This window comes from Cornus florida, unplaced genomic scaffold, assembly GCF_030987335.1.
Source record: "Cornus florida cultivar Cherokee Brave unplaced genomic scaffold, ASM3098733v1 CherokeeBrave_3.0.0_Hap2_Chr08, whole genome shotgun sequence".
Lineage (NCBI taxonomy): Eukaryota > Viridiplantae > Streptophyta > Magnoliopsida > Cornales > Cornaceae > Cornus > Cornus florida.
Genome location: NW_026775578.1, coordinates 43,810,294 through 43,828,591, shown reverse-complemented (window position 1 = coordinate 43,828,591; position 18,298 = coordinate 43,810,294). Strand labels below are relative to the sequence as shown.

At 38.0% G+C, this 18,298-nt stretch overlaps 1 protein-coding gene and 1 pseudogene across 1 annotated transcript; one reads left to right on the top strand and one right to left on the bottom strand.

Annotated features, from left to right (window-relative positions):
• The first annotated feature begins 272 nt into the window (after window positions 1–272).
• LOC132270150 (extensin-like) lies at window positions 273–13,372 on the top strand. Its single transcript, XM_059771352.1, has 2 exons — window positions 273–340; window positions 13,051–13,372. Exons 1-2 carry the CDS (start codon window positions 273–275, stop codon window positions 13,370–13,372), a joined length of 390 nt encoding a protein of 129 aa, XP_059627335.1.
• On the bottom strand, window positions 8,783–8,881 carry LOC132272051 (small nucleolar RNA R71; annotated as a pseudogene).
• Window positions 13,373–18,298: the final 4,926 nt, after the last annotated feature.

Sequence of the window (18,298 nt, the reverse complement as noted above, 5' to 3'; positions counted from 1 at the left end):
ATGGTCACTTAAATCGACACGTGACGCCCGAAATCAAATTCGAAAACAAAATATATGCAAATATACATACATATATATATATATATATATATATATATACATGTGCTTAAAAACTCAAAAATGGCAACAACAAATCATGGGAAGCTCTAGATCTACTTTAGGGAACGTGGAAATCACTAGATTAAGCTCGAAAATTGAAAACAAAATTAAAACTTACCAACAAGAGAGTGAGAGAAGTGGACCGAGAGAGATGAGATGAGAGGAGTTCGGAGATGGAGTTGGGAAGCCTTGAGAAGTTGCCGGAAGTGGGGAAGACGATGAAACAGCGGTGGGAGAGAAGGTGGGTCTTGGATCAATGTGTAAATCGATCTAAGTGACCCTTGGGTTATTTTTTTTAAAACGGCTTCCAACATGTCAAATCCATCACACAGTTGGTCAGATCGATCTGACACAGATCGATCATGAAGATACTCAGATCGATCGAACTCACAAAACGACAAATTTTTTTTGATTTTTTTTTTTAATAGAATTTTGAAAATTGAAAATCTTTCTGGAAATTTATATATATATATATATATATATATATATATACATATATATATATATATATATATATTTTTTTTAAACTGAAAATTATTTTTTAATTTTTGGAATAAAAATTTTTATTTTTATTTTTTATTTATTTTGAAATTTGAAATTTAAAAAGAAGTCAAAGTCAACGGAAGTGCACAGATCGATCGAAGATTGATTGATCGGAACTCGATTAATCGAACAGGTGAAAACCTACAGAGATCTTCGAACGATACATAGAGAGATAATTTTTCATGGTTTTAAATTTTTTTCTAAGTATGGGACACAGATCGATCTGAAGGAAAGCTAGATCGATCTAGGAATACTCAGATCGATCAGGAAGAAAGTTCGCACGATACACAGAGTGATAAAATATGCAGAGATTTTCGCCCGATGGGATAGGAAGATGGGAATATGCAGGGATGATTGTTCGATTGATCAAACTTCTTCTCAGATCAATCGAGCAGACACTAAATGTCTAATTCGAAAATGAAAACACATGCATTCCGCGTCAAAGTCTCAAATGATGTGTATGATCCCAGAATATATCTAGACGATGGAAGAAAAGAAAGATAAGATAGAAATGAGGGAGGAATAGGGTTAAAAACCCTACGAATCACTAGTGTTTAACGTCTCTAGCAAGACGTCGGGCTCTTTAGTCCGGATCAAAAATCTTGTTATGCATCCCCTCCTTAGCGGGGTGAAAAGCATTTTGAATGCTACCCAACAAATTATTCCCTAGAGAACTCACTGGATTTGATTCAAAGGAGATTGATGGTCCTTAATCAAAGCAATTTTTGGGCCTCCATACCCTTTCAACACTTGGTTTGAAAACATTTTTCTTTGAAGTCTTTTTGGAAAGCAAACCATAGGAATGTTCAACATCAATGAAAGACTTAAATTTTTCACATTCATTTTCAATGCATTTTTCAACAACACAAACCTCTTCATGTTTGTCCAAAGAATTCGGGGTTGGATTGAGTATGTTCAACTTCACGTTCATATGCCCAAATGAAATTTTCATTACCCCTGCCCTACAGTTTATGTTGCCATTAGCGGTTACCAAGAAGGGACGGCCAAGGAAAGTCGAAATTTGGCTCTTGGGATTTGTGACCGGTTCCGTGTCTATGAATATGAAATCGACCGGGAAGAAGAATTTATCAATTTTAATCAACATATCCTCAATAATACCCTGGGGCTTTTTGATGGATCGGTCGATTAGTTGCAAAACCAACGACGTTGGTTTTAAATCTCCTGAGCCCAATTGAACATACACCGAGTATGGAAGAAGGTTCACACTTGCTCCTAAATCAAGAAGAGCCCAGTTAATGACATGGTCACCAATGATGCAAGAAGTAGTAGGTGAATCGGGGTCCTTAAATTTTAGGAGAGTGTTGTGTTGCAAAATGGAGCTTACTTGCTCGGTCAAGACAACTTTCTTTGATGCTTGGCTCTTGTTCTTCCTCTTTTGGGTGCAAAGATCTTTCAAGAATTTGGCATATGCTGGAATTTTTCTAATTGCATCCAAGAGAGGAAGATTAATCTTCACTTGCCTAAACATTTCAATGATTTCATTCACTTTGCCTTGTTATTTTTCAAGAGAATTGGATCTTTTTAAGGCATCTGGAAATGGAACTTTTGGCTCAAAATCTTTTTCAAAATCCTTTTTGGAATCACTTTCAACACAAGAATTTTTCAAATCATCTTTCAAAACTTTCTCAACAAAGGAGACATGCACATGCAACGAAGGAGGAATAAAATGTGAAATGGGATGGGTATCAACTTTTGGTTGTACCGGTTCACTCTCTTCATTGTGAACTCCAACTTGGTTGTCAACAATTTTTCCACTTCTTAAGGTTGTCACCGCATTGACATGCTCAATTGTGTGACCTTCCAATGAAGAATTGGTCTTCACAACAAATTGTTGCTTGGGAGGTGGATTCAAAGCCATCTTCCCCTTTTCCCTAGCATTTAAGGTACTAGCTATTTGCCCAACTTGGGTTTCTAGTTTCGCAATGGATTGAGAATGGGAATGAAGTAATTGGGTGTTTGTCTACAACGTACCCAAAACAGTCAACACTTTTTCCTCAAAAGCAGGACTCCTAGAATTTCCTTGAAAATAAGATAATTGATTAGGAAAATGAGAGTTAAAAAATTGGTTTCCATGTGATGATTGAAAATATAACCTATAACCTTGGGAACTTTGGCTTTGCATTGGGGGCGAAACATATTTGCCTTGAAAACCACCTTGGGGAGGGTTTGAGTCCTCTTCTTGGCTTTTCTAAGAGAAGTTTGGATGTTTCCTCCACCCGAAATTGTAATGTGTGCCATAGGGATTATTCCCTTGGTTGACAAATGCGGCATTCACTTGTTCATGGTTCTCATTTTGCACATGTCCATGGGGACAATTGGAAGTAAAATGTAAGACACTAAAACAAGTCATGCAAGATTCATTGGAATTGTGATGAGAATGATTAGGGGAGGAAGATACTTGATTCACTGAATTTTGGTTGATCAAACCTTTGAAATAAAGAATTGACTTCGGCGGCTATGTCATTGGAATTATCAACTTGATATAAGCTGACATTTTTCCTTCCACCTAGATTTCTACCATTTTTAGAAGACAATGATCGATGCATTGAATTCTCACTCATGCTCTCATAGAGACGCCATATATCATCCTCATCCTATCAAGATATGAACCACCCATGGAAGCATCTACCATTCCTTTAAAATTATCCGACAAACTTTCAAAGAAAAATTGCACTAATTGCCATTTAGGAACGTCGTGATGTGGACACTTCCTAAGCAAGTCGTTAAGGCGTTCCCATGCCTCGTGAAACAATTCCCCATCCCCTTGAGAAAATTCTCGAATTGAGGTTCTTATTGTATTAGTCTTTGAAACCGGATAGTACTTTTTCAAGAACTCATGTTGTATTTCTGCCCAAGAAGTTATTGAAAAAGGCCTAAGATTGTTGAACCAATATTTTGCCTTATCTTTAAGGGTGAAAGGAAAAAGTTTTAATCTTAAAACTTCTTCCGGCATGTCCGTGTATTTCACAGTCGAACACACTTCAAGAAACTCATCTAAATGCTTGTAAGGTTCTTCACTTGGAAGTCCATGATAATTAAGAAACATTTGAATAGTTTGCGATTTAATTTCATAGTGATGTGCTTTAAATGGGGCAATTGAATGTATGTAGGTGCATTATATTCATTTGGCACATAATGGTCACGCAAGCAATATGAGGATTCACAACCGGTGGTGCTACATAAGCACCATGATTAACTTGAGCAACGGGAGGTTGTGGAGTAAAAATTGGCCGAGGCACTCCCAATGGAACATGGCCTTGTTGTTATAGTGGTAAGTATTCCCGCCTATCACGCGAGTGACCCGGGTTCGATCCCTAGCAACGGCGCCAAAACTTGGTGCGCGCCTAGCACGAAGCACAAAACGGAGTGTAGTGTGGCCAAGTTTAAATTTATAGAATGCCACTACCACTTCTAACTATAAATATAGCTAGGGTGAGTAGGGATTGTCCCAAGGGAAATGGAGTGTATTTAGCTTAGAAATCAATGTTGGATTAGTAGGTCAAATGATCAAAGATGTTTTGATTGGTTAATTAACTACAATGTCAACTAAATGGATGCAAGGTAAAACAATTGAAGTAGAGTAAAATGTAGAGAATATAAGAGAGGGATCTTGGGACTTAGAGGTCACCACCAAATATCACCTTCCTAAACACTCAATGTGTAATGGATGAGGGGGATTATATGTTGCAATACTAGTGTGTGTCATTAATTGAATCAACAAGCATTGATGACTAAATAAGTATACATTGTCTAGCCAAACTAGTGAATAGCATAACATATCAAGTTAAGCCATTATTCCTTCTTTTAAGTCCACAATCAATACACATCATCAAATTAGAGATGTATACTACTTGCATTCATAAGTATGGAACATCAAACAACAAGCATGGATTGTCCTCTCATCTAAGAAAGTAAGGCAATTACACTACAACTAAACTATGGACATGAAGATTAAACTAATTAAACTAAGGAAGAGGCACAATCCATCAAGAAATGAGTATAAACCATCAAACAAACCACAAGAGTATTCCATTAAAGCACCATGCCTTGACCATCACTAGATTCATAGCATCAACACACATAGACATACATCAATATCACAAAACCTAGAGATAAACACATGAACATCTATTCTAGCATATATAGACATATGAATAGAATGAAATGATCAATTGGAAGTATTAAACTACACAAATCATTGTAGAAATAAGATTCATATATAAATCAAATGTCAAGAAAAGAATTATAACACAAATCCCCTCAAAATACAAAACATCGGTCTAGGAGGCATGCTTAGGGCTATCTCTAGCCCTAAGAGAATGGTTTAGCCACTCATTGATGTAGTCATCCAACCCTCAAGGGCCATCTCCATGGTAGGAATGATCTTCTTCTCCTTGATGGAAACCCTAGATGAGTGGAAGAACTTTCAAATGGTGTGTGTCTCTCTAATCTCTAGACTCCTCTAACCTCTCTTGTGTATATGGTTCCTTTCTCTAAGATTGTATTTGTATAAAATAGCCTAAAATCCTTATATTGGTAGCTCAAGTGTCACACCCAATGGTCAAACCTCGTGCACTAGGACCTCCAAATGATTGCACCACGAGCACACTTTTTAATTGGCTGGAACTCTATTTTTCTCGCACTTGAGGAGGTTCGATCGATCACAAGGGTGGTCAGATCGATCGAACTATGGCAGCGCCTTTTTGGAATAATGACAAATCTGAGATATTTTTGAGATATTTTGGGAAAAGGACAAAAGTGGTAGGTGGGGATAAGATCAAAGAAGTCCAATCAATCGAAGTAATGTTGGATCGATCGAAGATGGAAATTTCCTGAGGATAAGGACGTGAGGCACAATCCATCTTGGCATGGTTGGAACAATCATTGTGAGATCGATTTGAGCTTGGTCTGATCGATCGAAGATTGCTGTTTTCCACCACTTTGTTTCCACTTTGCTCCTTTTTTCCACTAAGCTTGAGATTGCATCTTTTATGCTTTAATTCAGCTGAATTAACTTATTGATGAGCACTGAAAAGTGCGTATTTAAACCCCTTAAGCTTAGGCATTCTAGTACCTTTATCTATCTTACTTTACAGTTTTAGATTGATTCCATATTATTTCCACTTTCAGGCACTTATCCTGAAAATAAGCTAACTCAGCCAAATAAAAGCTTAATTGAAGCAATTCTGAGATTGAACGAAGGAAGGAGCAAAGTGGAGAAAGAAAGAAGCAAATGAAGTCAAAGGTGGAAAACAGCAAAGTTCGATCGATCCAAGTTCAAGGTTCGATTGATCGAACACCCATCGATCTCAGCACTTCAAGGTAGATCCAAGCCTTGACCGAAAAGTATAAAGTTCCAAAAGTTCGATCGATCAAACACTTTTGTCCTTATTCAAATGATTGATCTTATCCACAGCTGTACCACTACTAACCACTTTTGTCCTTTTCCCATAAATATCTCAGATTTGTCTTTTTCCAAAAAGCTCAGCCAGTTGGATTGATCCAGCCTATGTTCGATAGATCTCAGCCAGTTCGATCGATCCAAGACCAAGGTTCGATCTATTGAACTTCCTCCAGTGCGAAAAAGTTAAAATTCCATCTCATTGAAAGTTGTCCTTTATCCAATCATTAGGGAATATTGTGTGCACGACCCCAGCTCATTTTGGGTGTCATTTTGACCTACCTAAATAGGGATAAGGATTGCTTTTTCAAAAGGAGCCAACATTACTTTCATATCATCTTTTGGAGAGGAAGTTTAGAGGAGGAGGAGGCTAGAGACACAATTGGAGACTCTTTATCAACAAAGAGCAGATTTCAACCATGGAGTTAGCCCTTAAGTGTTGGAGCTTCATCACCATGAGTAGCTAGACATCCTCTTGGGGCTAGAGTTAGCCCCAAGCATGCTTTCTATATCTTAATCTTGTGTATTATTGAGGGATTAGTGTTGTAATTGATGTTTTGACACTTTGATATATATAGATCTTGTTTATTCAATGATTTATGTAGTTTAATGCTTCCAATTGGTCGTTTCATTCTATCCATATGCCTATGTATGTTAGAATAGATGTTCATGTGTTTATCTCTAGATTTTATGTTATTGATATATGTCTATGTGTATTGATGCTATAGATTTAAAGATTGTCAAAACATTGTGCTTAAAAGAATGCTTTTGTGATTCTCTTGATGTTTCATGCTTACCTCTTGATAGATTATGCCTCTCCCCTAGTTTATTTTCATGCTAGTAGTGTAGATGTAGTGTAGTTGTAGTGTAGTGTTAAATGGAAGGACAATCTATGCTTGTTGTTTGATGATCCAAGCTTGTGAATGCAATTAGCATATGTCTCTATCCTTGTGTTGGATTGTGAGCTTAATGAAATGATTAATAACTTGTTTTGATTTATTGTGCCTTTCACATGCTGTTTAGACAATATATGCTTCATAACTTAGATATATTGTGCCTTTTACATGATGTTTAGACAATACATGCTTAACTAGTCATCCTTGCTTATTGAATCAACCAAATACATACACACCACTATTACAACCCACTAGTTGCCCTCATTAATCACTTGTCAATGATATAAAAATGCATTGCTTGGTGGCGATCTCTAAACCTCAAGATCTCTCTCTCCCTTACTTACTCTCTTTAGCATTGCATTCTTACTTAATTTAATTTAGTTGCTCTCTAGTTTAAACAACCAACCAATCACTTGTTTGATCATTCGACTTACTAACCCTAGTTGCAATTTCACATTCAAGTACTACTCCAATCCCTTGGGACGATCCCTTCTCACTCATACTACATAGTATAGGTGTTAAGCGGTTTATAAATTTAAACTATGATGCCCACTTGACACCAATTTCCAAACTCAAAGTGTTGTGCATTATCTTATGCGTACCCTCTGCAAGTCATCATAGTTTTTGGTGCCGTTGCCGGGGATTTGGCAATGTCGTATTTGTGGAATTCATTAGGAATTAGTACTCTTTTAATTGTGCCTTTTCTTTACTTTGATTTCATTTTTCTTTTTGGTTACTTATTGTGTTTGTTTTCACTTAACTAGGTGTATTGTTGGAAAGAAGCCAAGCAAAGGAGCATCCAAGCTAAGGAGCAAAGCAAATCAAAGCAAAATAAAGGAAAAAGCTAAAAATTCTAAAAAATTGCTAAGCTAAGCTAAATTTGGAGTTGAAGTGCTATAAGACCTTTGTGAGACTTTCTTGACTCAATCTCCTTAGTTAAATCGTGAGCCCGCGTGGAGGCATTTTTCTTGTCATTGTATTATTATTGTTTTAAACATGGGAATTGTGTTTGTAGAGGAAGTTTAATTGTATTGTTGTGAAGGCAAAGTGTTTGTTCATTTGTTGTGCTTGCTTATTTGTTATTGTGCATGCATGGTCGTCGTTCATTGAGACCAACTCTTATCCCTTTTGATTTGCATCTCGAATCCATCGTTAGAAATCTTAGGGGAAGGGGAAGTTCAAATAGAACCCGCCTATCAATGGATGACCATAATGATGATCATGTTGAGGACCTTGGTCACATAGACCAACAAGGCATCCTTCATCCAAATGTACACAATGAGAACATTCAAGTACCATTAGGCATGCTTAGGCCATACATTCACCCACCACCACAACAACAAGGCTAAGTTCCATTCGGAATACCAAGGCCAATGTATGCTCCACAACCTCCTATGGTCAATCGTGGAATTCAAAATCAAGGTGTTCATGTTGTACCTCAAGTTGCTAACCCACCACTTGCTTTGAGAGACCATTATGTGCCAAATGAATATAATGCACCCACATGCATTCAATTACCACCATTTCGAGCACACCATTCTGAAATGAAAGCACAAACCATTCAAATGCTTCCTAACTTTCATGGACTTCCAAGTGAAGAACACTATAAGCATTTGGATGAGTTTCTTGAAGTTTGTTCTACCGTGAAATACACGGACATGCCGGAAGAAGTCTTAAGGCTTAAACTTTTTCCATTCACCCTTAAAGACAAGGCAAAATATTGGTTTAACAATCTTAGGCCTTTTTCAATCACTTCTTGGGCAGAAATGCAACAAGAGTTTTTGAAGAAGTACTATCCGGTTTCTAAGACCAATGCCATGAGAACTTCAATTAGAGAATTTACACATGGGGATGGGGAGACATTCCATGAGGCATTGGAACGCTTCAATGAATTGCTAAGGAAGTGTCCACATCATGACATGCCTAAATGGTAATTAGTTTAATATTTTTTTGAGAGCTTATCGGGTAATTATAAGGGTATGGTTGATGCGTCCATGGGTGGCTCTTACATTGATAGGTATGAGGATGACATATGGCATCTCTATGAAAGCATGAGTGAGAATTCATTGCATAGAACATTGTCATCAAAGAATGGTAGAAATATACAAGGTAGGAAGAGTGTTAGCTTACTTTAAGTCGATAATTCTAATGAGATAGCCGCCGAAATGAAGTCTTTGTCTTAAAGGTTTGATCAATTTTTGATTAACCAAAACTCGGTAAACCAAGTAACTTCCTTCCCTAACCATTCTCATCGTGCATCAAATGAATCATGTATGACTTGTGCTAGTGTTCTTCATTTTACTTCTCATTGTCCTCATGGACAAGTGCAAAGTAAACCTAATGAATAAGTCAATGCGGCTTTTGTGAACCAAGGGAACAATCCTTATGGTACTCATTACAATCCAAGTTGGAGAAATCATCCGAACTTCTCATGGAAAATCCAAGGGGAAGGCTCAAACCCTCCCTAGGGCGGTTTTCAAGGGAAGTATATTCCACCTCCAATTCAAAACCAAGGATCCCAAGGTTATAGGCCATACCAATCACAAGGGAATCAATTATCTAATTCTCATTTTCCCAACCAATCATATTCCTAAGGTAATTCTAGAAGTCCCGCTTTTGAAGAGAAAGTTTTAAATGCTTTAGGCACTTTAGAAGCTAATAAACAATTGCTTCATCCTCACTCTTAATCTATTGCAAAGCTAGAAACCCAAGTAGGGCAAATAGCTAGCACTCTTAATGCTAGAGAGAAGGGAAAGATGCCTATTAATGCCCCGTCTAAGCAACAATGTGTTGTGGAAATCCAATCCTTATCGGAGGGGTGTACCATAGAACATGTTAATGCGGTGACTACCTTGCGGAGTGGTAGAGTTGTAGATAATCAAGTAGAAATGACCAATGAAGAGAGTGAACCGGTGCAACTACAATATGTCACCCGTCCCGTTTCATATCCTATTCCTCCTTCATTGCATACACATGACCTTGTAGATGAGAAAGTCTTAAAAAATGTGTTTGAAAAAGAAGTTTTGAAAAATGATGTTGAAAAAGTTTTATTAAAAAATGATTTGAAAACTTCTTGTGTTGAACAGAGTTCAAAAAAAAATCTTGAAAAAGGGTTTGAACCAAAGGTTCCATTTCCGGATGCCTTAAAAGGATCCATTTCAAAAGACAAGCAAAAAGTCAAGACCAATGAGATTTTGGAAATGTTTAGGCAAGTAAAAGTTAACCTTCCACTTTTGGATGCAATCAAGCAAATACCGGCTTATGCTAAGTTTTTAAAAGATCTTTGCACCCAAAAGCGGAAGAACAAAAGCCAAGCACCAAAAAAAGTGGTTTTGACCAATCAAGTAAGCTCCATTTTGCAACATAATACTCTTCCAAAGTTTAAGGACCCCGGTTCACCCACTACATTATGCATCATTGGTGAACATATCATTAATCGGGCACTTCTTGACTTAGGAGCAAGTGTTAACCTTCTTCCTTACTCGGTTTATGTCAAACTAGGCTTAGGTGAATTGAAACCGACGTCGGTAGTTTTGCAACTTGCCAACCGATCCATTAAAAAGCCTAGAGGTGTCATTGAAGATGTTTTGATTAAGATTGATAAATTCTTCTTTCCCGTTGATTTCGTTGTCATAGACACGGAACCGGTTCCCAATCCTAAGAGCCAAATTCTCGTTATCCTTGGCCGTCCTTTCTTGGCAACCGTTAATGCCAACATCAATTGTAGAACGGGGGTAATGAAGATCTTTTTTGGCCACATGAAGGTGAAATTGAACATATTCAATCCAACACCCAATTCATTTGACAAGTATGAAGGAGAGGTCAATGTTGTGGAAAAATGTCATGAATTCAGTAGTGAAGGAAATGAGTTTTTATGTGACTCAATGGTTTCTAAAGCTTCATCTTCAACCTTGCATTCTAAAAGTCTTGTTTCAAACTCTTGTTTTGAAAGGGCGTGGAAGCCCAAAGGTTGTAATTGCATAGGCAAAGGATCAAAAACTTCTTTTGAGTTTGATCCAACAAGTTCTTCCAAGAACAATTTGTTGGGTGGGGCTCAAGATATTTATCACCCCAACAAGGAGGGGATGCATTATAAGATCTTCGATCCGGGCTAAAAGAACCCAATGTCTTGCTAGAGACGTTAAAGACTAGCAAAAGCATTCGTAGGGTGTCAAAACCCTATTCCTCCCCCATTTCTATCTTACATTTCATTTCTTGCGAAGTCTAGATACTTGTTTTTGGTTTATATGCATTTCAAGGAACTTTGGTGAGGATTGCATAAGCTTGCATGTCAATTTTGAGCATTCTGCATAAGTTCGATCGATCTCATACCTGAGTTCGATCGATTGAACTTCCATCTGAATCCAATACTTAGAAAATTTTCAAGCCTACATCCAAATAGGCTCTCTGTCCTATCGATCCAAGAAAAATCTGCGATCTTAGTTCTCAGTTGGATCGATCATAGGAACTTCGATCGATCCAACTATCCTGTTTAATCGATCTTGAGTGTTGACACTTAGAATATTTTTGAGCCTGCAGAACCTGCATCCAAATCACCTCTCTGTCCCATCGTTCGAACTAATTCTTAGATTGATCAAGAGACATTTGATCGATCCAACTTCCAAGTTTGATCGATCTCATGATTCAACACTTAGAAAAATTTTCAGCCTGCATCCACTTGCATATTTTCAGCTCTCTATCTGATCGTTCGAAACATTCCAAGATCAATCTGAAAGTTCTTCAATCGATCCAACTTTCCAGTTCGATCGATCTCATGTTCCAACACTTAGCCAAATTTTTGAACCAAAAACCTGCATATTTCAGCTCTCTATCTGATCGATCGAACTCTTGTTTTGATCGATAACAAATCTTCATTTCATTGTTTTAACTTTAGTTTGACTTTTTAACTTTTGAAAAATCCAAAAATATTTTCAGTTTATTCTATTTTCTCTCTCATTTTATTTTGTTTTAATTTTCATCAAGTTTTCAAAAATTCAAAAATATTTTAATTTATTTAGTTTTTAATTAATTAAATGTTTATTCAAAAAAAAAAAAAAAACTTTGAGAGAGAAAGTTCGATCGATCTCAGCTGAGTTCGATTGATCGAACTAATCGGGGAATGTTTTTTTTTTTTAAAATCAAGGGTTCTCATGATCGATCATTTAGATCAATCTAACTTACCCTCAACTTCAAAACCCGCCCCCCCTTTTTTTTTCTCTCTCGTCGCCGCCGCTACACCTATTCATATCTTCCATCTCCGGCGAGAACCAAGCTTCTCTCTCTCTTTCTCATCTCGGTTTCATCCCTCCCTCTTTGCATCCACATCTCCCTTCGATTTGGGTAAGATCCGAGACCTCACTAGTCGATTTCAAGCTTCAATCTCATGCATGCATGGTGGATATGTTTGATTCATGCTTTATATATGATTGAACCTCCATTGTTGATGCTTGAAATATGTATATCGTTGTATATATTTTTGATATTTTTGTTTGATTTTGGAGTATGGGCCATGTTTGGGTGATGGGAGTTGTTGATTTGATGTGTTGTAGGGCCCACAAACACGTTCGTGTGGGCCCCGTTCTTCAAAAGTCACAGATCTGTGGCCTTTCAGTTTTCATCGTCGCACAGTTCGATCGATCAAACTTGTATCTCAGATCGATCTTGAGAGATCGATCGAACTCTTGTCTCAGATCGATCGAAGTTGTGAGATCTATCTCACTCACTTTCGATCGATCTAACTTTTGTGTTCGATCTCACTTTTTTTCATGATCGATCGAACTTCACAGATCTCACACACACACTTCATTCATCATATCTCATTTTCATGCTATCTTATTTATGCCCAATGCCTATGATATTCCACATTGGATGCATGTCATACTTATATTGCGTAACATGATTAATATCCAGTCACCTGCATAGATTCATGTCATATCTATTTTGTCTATCTTATTCGACATGCATGATTCTATATTATGTTTAACAATTCTTTATTCTGGCACTAACTTCCATTGCAAGTTTTTCTTTGCAGATCATGGTTAAGCGCAAGACTGTTGCCAATAGGTAACACAAGCCACAGAGACCTCATAGACAGCAGAGGCATGTTAGGCCTAGGACAGAGGAGCCAGCCGAGCCCTCTCATACTCAGGAGACAGTACAGCCTACACCACCTCAGTCACCTGCTCCTGAGGCTGAGGATGATCATATCCCATCTCCTTCCCAGGCTCATCCTGCTTTTACACCTTCACCATCTCCACCACATGCTAGCGCTGAGCGTACACCAGTACCACCTCCATCACGCCAGCCAGCTCACCAGGCGCGTGATAGGCCCACACCTCGATATGAGAGTATGCCAGTCAACCATGAGTCTGTCTTTGACACAGATTTCTTCTCCCGATCGGTGCTGACCTGATCAGCTTACCGTGATATTATTCAGAGGGGCCTGACCGCTATTCTTGCCCCTGTCACAAAGCCGGTCTACCCGCGGCTAGTACGGTTGTTTTACCAGAACCTCCGACCATTCCCGCGTACCACAGCCTAGCTAGTCACTTCTGTAGATGGCCATATGATCACCATCACTGTGGACACACTTTCCAGATCATGCTACTGCCCACACCGCTGTCTTCCAGAGCTTCAGGAGACCTATCCGAGGCTACACAGGCCTTCTTATGCCACCATGGCAGTTTACTTGACAGGTCACCATGCTGCTGGCGAGACTTTCGCCACCCACACATATCTTCCAAACGACCTTTGGTTCATCGATTTCGTGCTTTTCCGGAACATATACATGGCCGGACACAAGATCCAGAGGAGGAGCGATTATTTAACAGCCCTCTATGCCTTTTACACCAGGCATTGGGTGTCCATTCCCGCGCTCATCTGGAGCGTGACGAGAAAAAACTCAATTTTTCCAACCTTATCAAATATGGTATCTCAAGCTCACAGCACAAGATGAGTACCAGCATAATCCATTGTTAAACGCGGAAGAAATTGCTAACAGCATTATTCCGTACCACTTCGAAATTCACAGTTTCTTACATCTACAAGATACTGCTCGCCGACTTCTAGATGGAACTTATCACAATCAAGATCCAGTGTTATATTATTGTGATGGATGACGACTCTTTGTTACAACACTCAATTGCTATTATGATGACAACAATGGAGAACATCACATCCAGACTTCTAAAGCATTTTTAAAAGAAATCGTTAGCATGACAACGCTGGATATCCCCTCTCGGGTCAAAGATGGAGCCGAAAGACTCAATCTCGAATGGGATATTGCTGATGCACAATCACCAGCCAGCACTCCTCCACTTGATGAATATGAACTCCATAACATCATCAACGCTATGGAATGATGAACCGACACTCTTTTCCACTCGACTGTAATCTATCCAGCACACGACAAGAAGAGTTGTCCTGTCTACTTTTTCCAAAAGCAAAAGTAACCGAAAGCTGCCGATAATATATTCATCAACAGTGAAAGTTACCGACATTTTCTTTTTCAAACAGTAAAAGAAAGGATTCGTTCTTATCCTCTCAAGAACTGTTTACCTTTTGTAAGCTTATTTAAACCGCTTCTTCACAATGGATTCGGCATTATGCTTTAGTATCAGTCCTATCTATCTTTGTTATTTCTGTAAATCTTTCAGTTCCGTTTTGTGTTTCTATTTCCGCATTGTACTGTAACCGGTATCAGAGCCATACCGCGAATCTGGACCACTATTGTAAGTTTTATTACGTTTTAAGTTTTCAGTATCTACTTTGTGTCTTATTACTGTTATAAATCTCATATGTTTGATTACTGTTTCAAGCGCATATTATCCTGTACTTGCTTATTTGTTTGTACGACTTTGTTTAAGCTTATCACAAGACTCTTTGGTTTTAGGCACCATAACAGAAATCAAAAGGTCTTTAGAACCAATAACTGTTTGTATGGCACAACCTAGCTCTATAAACTGCATCCGTAATATTACCGGTCAAGATCCCAATGGCTATCGTCATATTTCTCATTTTCTACATACGGAACCCCTTACATTTAATCAAATCGGCGCAGGATTAAACTTCCTTATCGATATGGTTACTGATTGGAAAATCGATTTCCAACATAATCTAGAGGCTACCAATACCCATATGGATTCCTCTTTTGAAGATGTCCAACAAGGAATGATCTCCTTGAATGACAAACTTGAAACTCTTACCCAGATTTTCACTCTTTCTAATCCTCAAGACACATCCGTCCTTCAGGAACAGATTCATCAGATGACTATAGATCTAGCCAAGCTCAAAAAAGCTAAAATGTCAGACCTATATCCACCTGAACCAGATCCACCCGATCTTTCCAAACAGGAACCTCTCAAAGCTCTCCCAACGGAAAAATCACTTTTCGAAGAAAGTCAACAACCTCTTCGTTATAAGGTAAAACCTCTTTTCTACGGTCATGAAGAAATAAAAGTGTTTTCTGAAACAAACACTTTATATCGTCGTGATGACTATGACAACATCATAGATCAACTCAATTGTTTACAAGCACTATATGTAAACCCACAGCTTACTTTTGTTAAAAGCACACATATCATCAATCGCATAAGACAGATCTCTTTACAAAATGAAGATCTTCTTACTCACTTTGGTTATTCACCAATAGAAAGCGACAGTAATTCTGACGACTTGAAAGAAGACATAGATGACGAACAGATATATGTCTTTTCTAATGCTTCTGATTCCTCTTCTTCAGACTCTGAATCTGTCGATGAAACCATCGAAGCAGATCCTCTGCCAACCCCAAGATCTAAATCCCAAAAATCTTTCTCCAAGAACGTCAATCCGACACTGTTCTTGATGAAACCTTTTATGGAGATTTTCCTACTGAAGACCTTTTCCCAGCAGAAGAAGTTCCTTCATCCAGCCAACCAGCTGACGCCGATAAAGGAGAAAAAGGAGAACCCAAAAAGTCCTCTGTTTATACTTCCTCATATAAATATGATTTTTCTACAGTCCCTACCTGGACCAGAAAAGATGATCTTAATAAGTTTCCCACTTCACAACATGGAACTTATCTTGATCTTTCAAATGTCCCCTATAAAGATCATTTGAAAACCATTGATGAATGGGTACAGTCTTTGGCCATTCTCGTTAACAATTATAAAGGAACTTGGTAACGCGATCGTTTCCTTGACTACATCTCAGCAACCCTATAAGGTGATGCTCTTGATTGGCTTCGACAATGGGATCAAACTACTCAAGGCCAACGACAGAAAGACGAACTCTTAAACAACTTCGATAAGATCGATGGCGTCCTAAGAGGATTCGTTAAAATTCTCAAAGAAGAATTAGTCGGCCACACAGGAAAACAACTCCTAACCGACGATGCAACTTGCGCTCTTTTAAAAATTGAATTATGCGATATTTGCAGCTTTCCAGCCTACGTCAAAATTTTTACTAAATATTTTCATAGACTCCCACCAAATGCTATTGAACATTGGTTACCCTAATTTTTCCATAAACTTCCAAATCCTTGGGATGAACTTGCAGCAAAAGGTTATCTTGATTTTCTCGTTTGAATTCAGAAACCAGATAACATTGGTTTTCGTACCAATTTTGTCTATCGTGTCATTAACGAAAAATGTCTTGAGACTAAAGCTAAAAAGCAAGTCAAGAACCAAATCAGCAATACTGCTGAAGGCCAACGCTGTTGTGACAAGATTCTACAAGAAACTTGGAAGATTGGATGTGCACCTTATAAAGCTGCTACCCGTCCTCAACAATCCCTGAAAAGAAAAAAATTTCGCTGGAAAAAATGGCAACTTGGCAAGCGTCCAATTCGCGCCTCAAAGAAGTATGTTACACTAGCTACTTCTGCTCCCTCCAAACCCAAGAAAGGGAAAAAGAAAAAAGGTACCAAAAAGACCTCCAAAGCTTCTAAATCTTTGGAAATAAAAAAAGATTGTAAATGTTATATTTGCAATGAGTCTGGTCATTTTGCAACCAATTGCCCGCAAAAAGGCAAGAGTGTATCCAAAATGATTAAGCATTTGCAGACAGATAATCTCTGTGTTGTTTATGGTCACGAAATTTCTGACCTTAATGACATTTTGTACGAACTTTCTAGTGACTACTCCAGTTCTTCTCACAGTACATCCACCAGTGATACTGAAAGCGATATTACAGATATCGATACTATCTGTATGATGAATCTTACTCCTTCAAAACCTGATAAAAATACTAATATTAAACTTAGTGACATCATTGGTGAAGAAGTGCAGTTCACAAACGAACAGCTTATTCAGTTTGATAAACTTCAACGAATTAAAAAAGAAGAAGTTTACAAAACTTCTCGATTTGCTATCTTTTCCAAACGAATTTTAGAACAATTCAGCGGAAACACTACCATCGACTACACTTCTAATGGTCGTTGTGGTTTCAACATCCTTAGCAAGGAGAAAATCGAGCGCTGGAAAGAACAAAAACCTCGGCTTATGGAAACGGTTATCCATGACAATAGCAATGACGGGTTGATCTGTACCTCGTCGAAAGAGAGATTTATAGAAAACTGTTTGGGCTTCTATAAGTGTGTCATAAGCTTTGAAGCAAGATCCATTAAAGGAACGGACCTGTTTGTGACAGTCATTCCAATCTGCATAAATGCCGAGATGGTGACCAACAAAAACCACGAACCATTTGTTTGGCTGTGATGGAGTTGGTTTGTTTGTTGCCTTTTTAGCAACAGTGATCCAACCATCTTTATCTTTTGGTGGATTGTTGTGTTCATCCATCTGTAGGCATGGAGAGAGAAATATCAGGGTTAGATACTTCTGTTGGTCTGCTTAAGAAATCTGCAAGAAAATTGTTAGTTCCTTTGATATGTTCAATAGCAAAAGAATATTGAGCAATAACATTATACCATTTTAAACGACGTCCATCTAAACAATTCTTTTTGTTTATAAGGAAGTCTTTTACTGCTTAATTATCAGTGCGAATGATAAAATCTGCTGGGGCTAAATAAATGTGAAATCGTTTTATTGCTAATTTAATAGCCAGAAGTTCTTTTTCATAGATAATATAATTCTGTTCATTGGGTTTGAATTTCCCAGAATTATATCCACAAATTAATTCTTCTTGTTGAAGCTTCTTTGTAATAGGAGCTTTACGAGCTCGGATCATGGGAATGGAAGGGGTATCATCCTTCCATTTTTCTTTAGGAATGGCTTTTAACACACATCCCCATCAGAGATCTGAGGCATCGGTTTCAAGAATGAGTTTATCTCCATTTTGAGGAAAATAAACTTCAGGAATATGGACTAAATTTGCTTTGATTTGTTGGATAATGATGGTG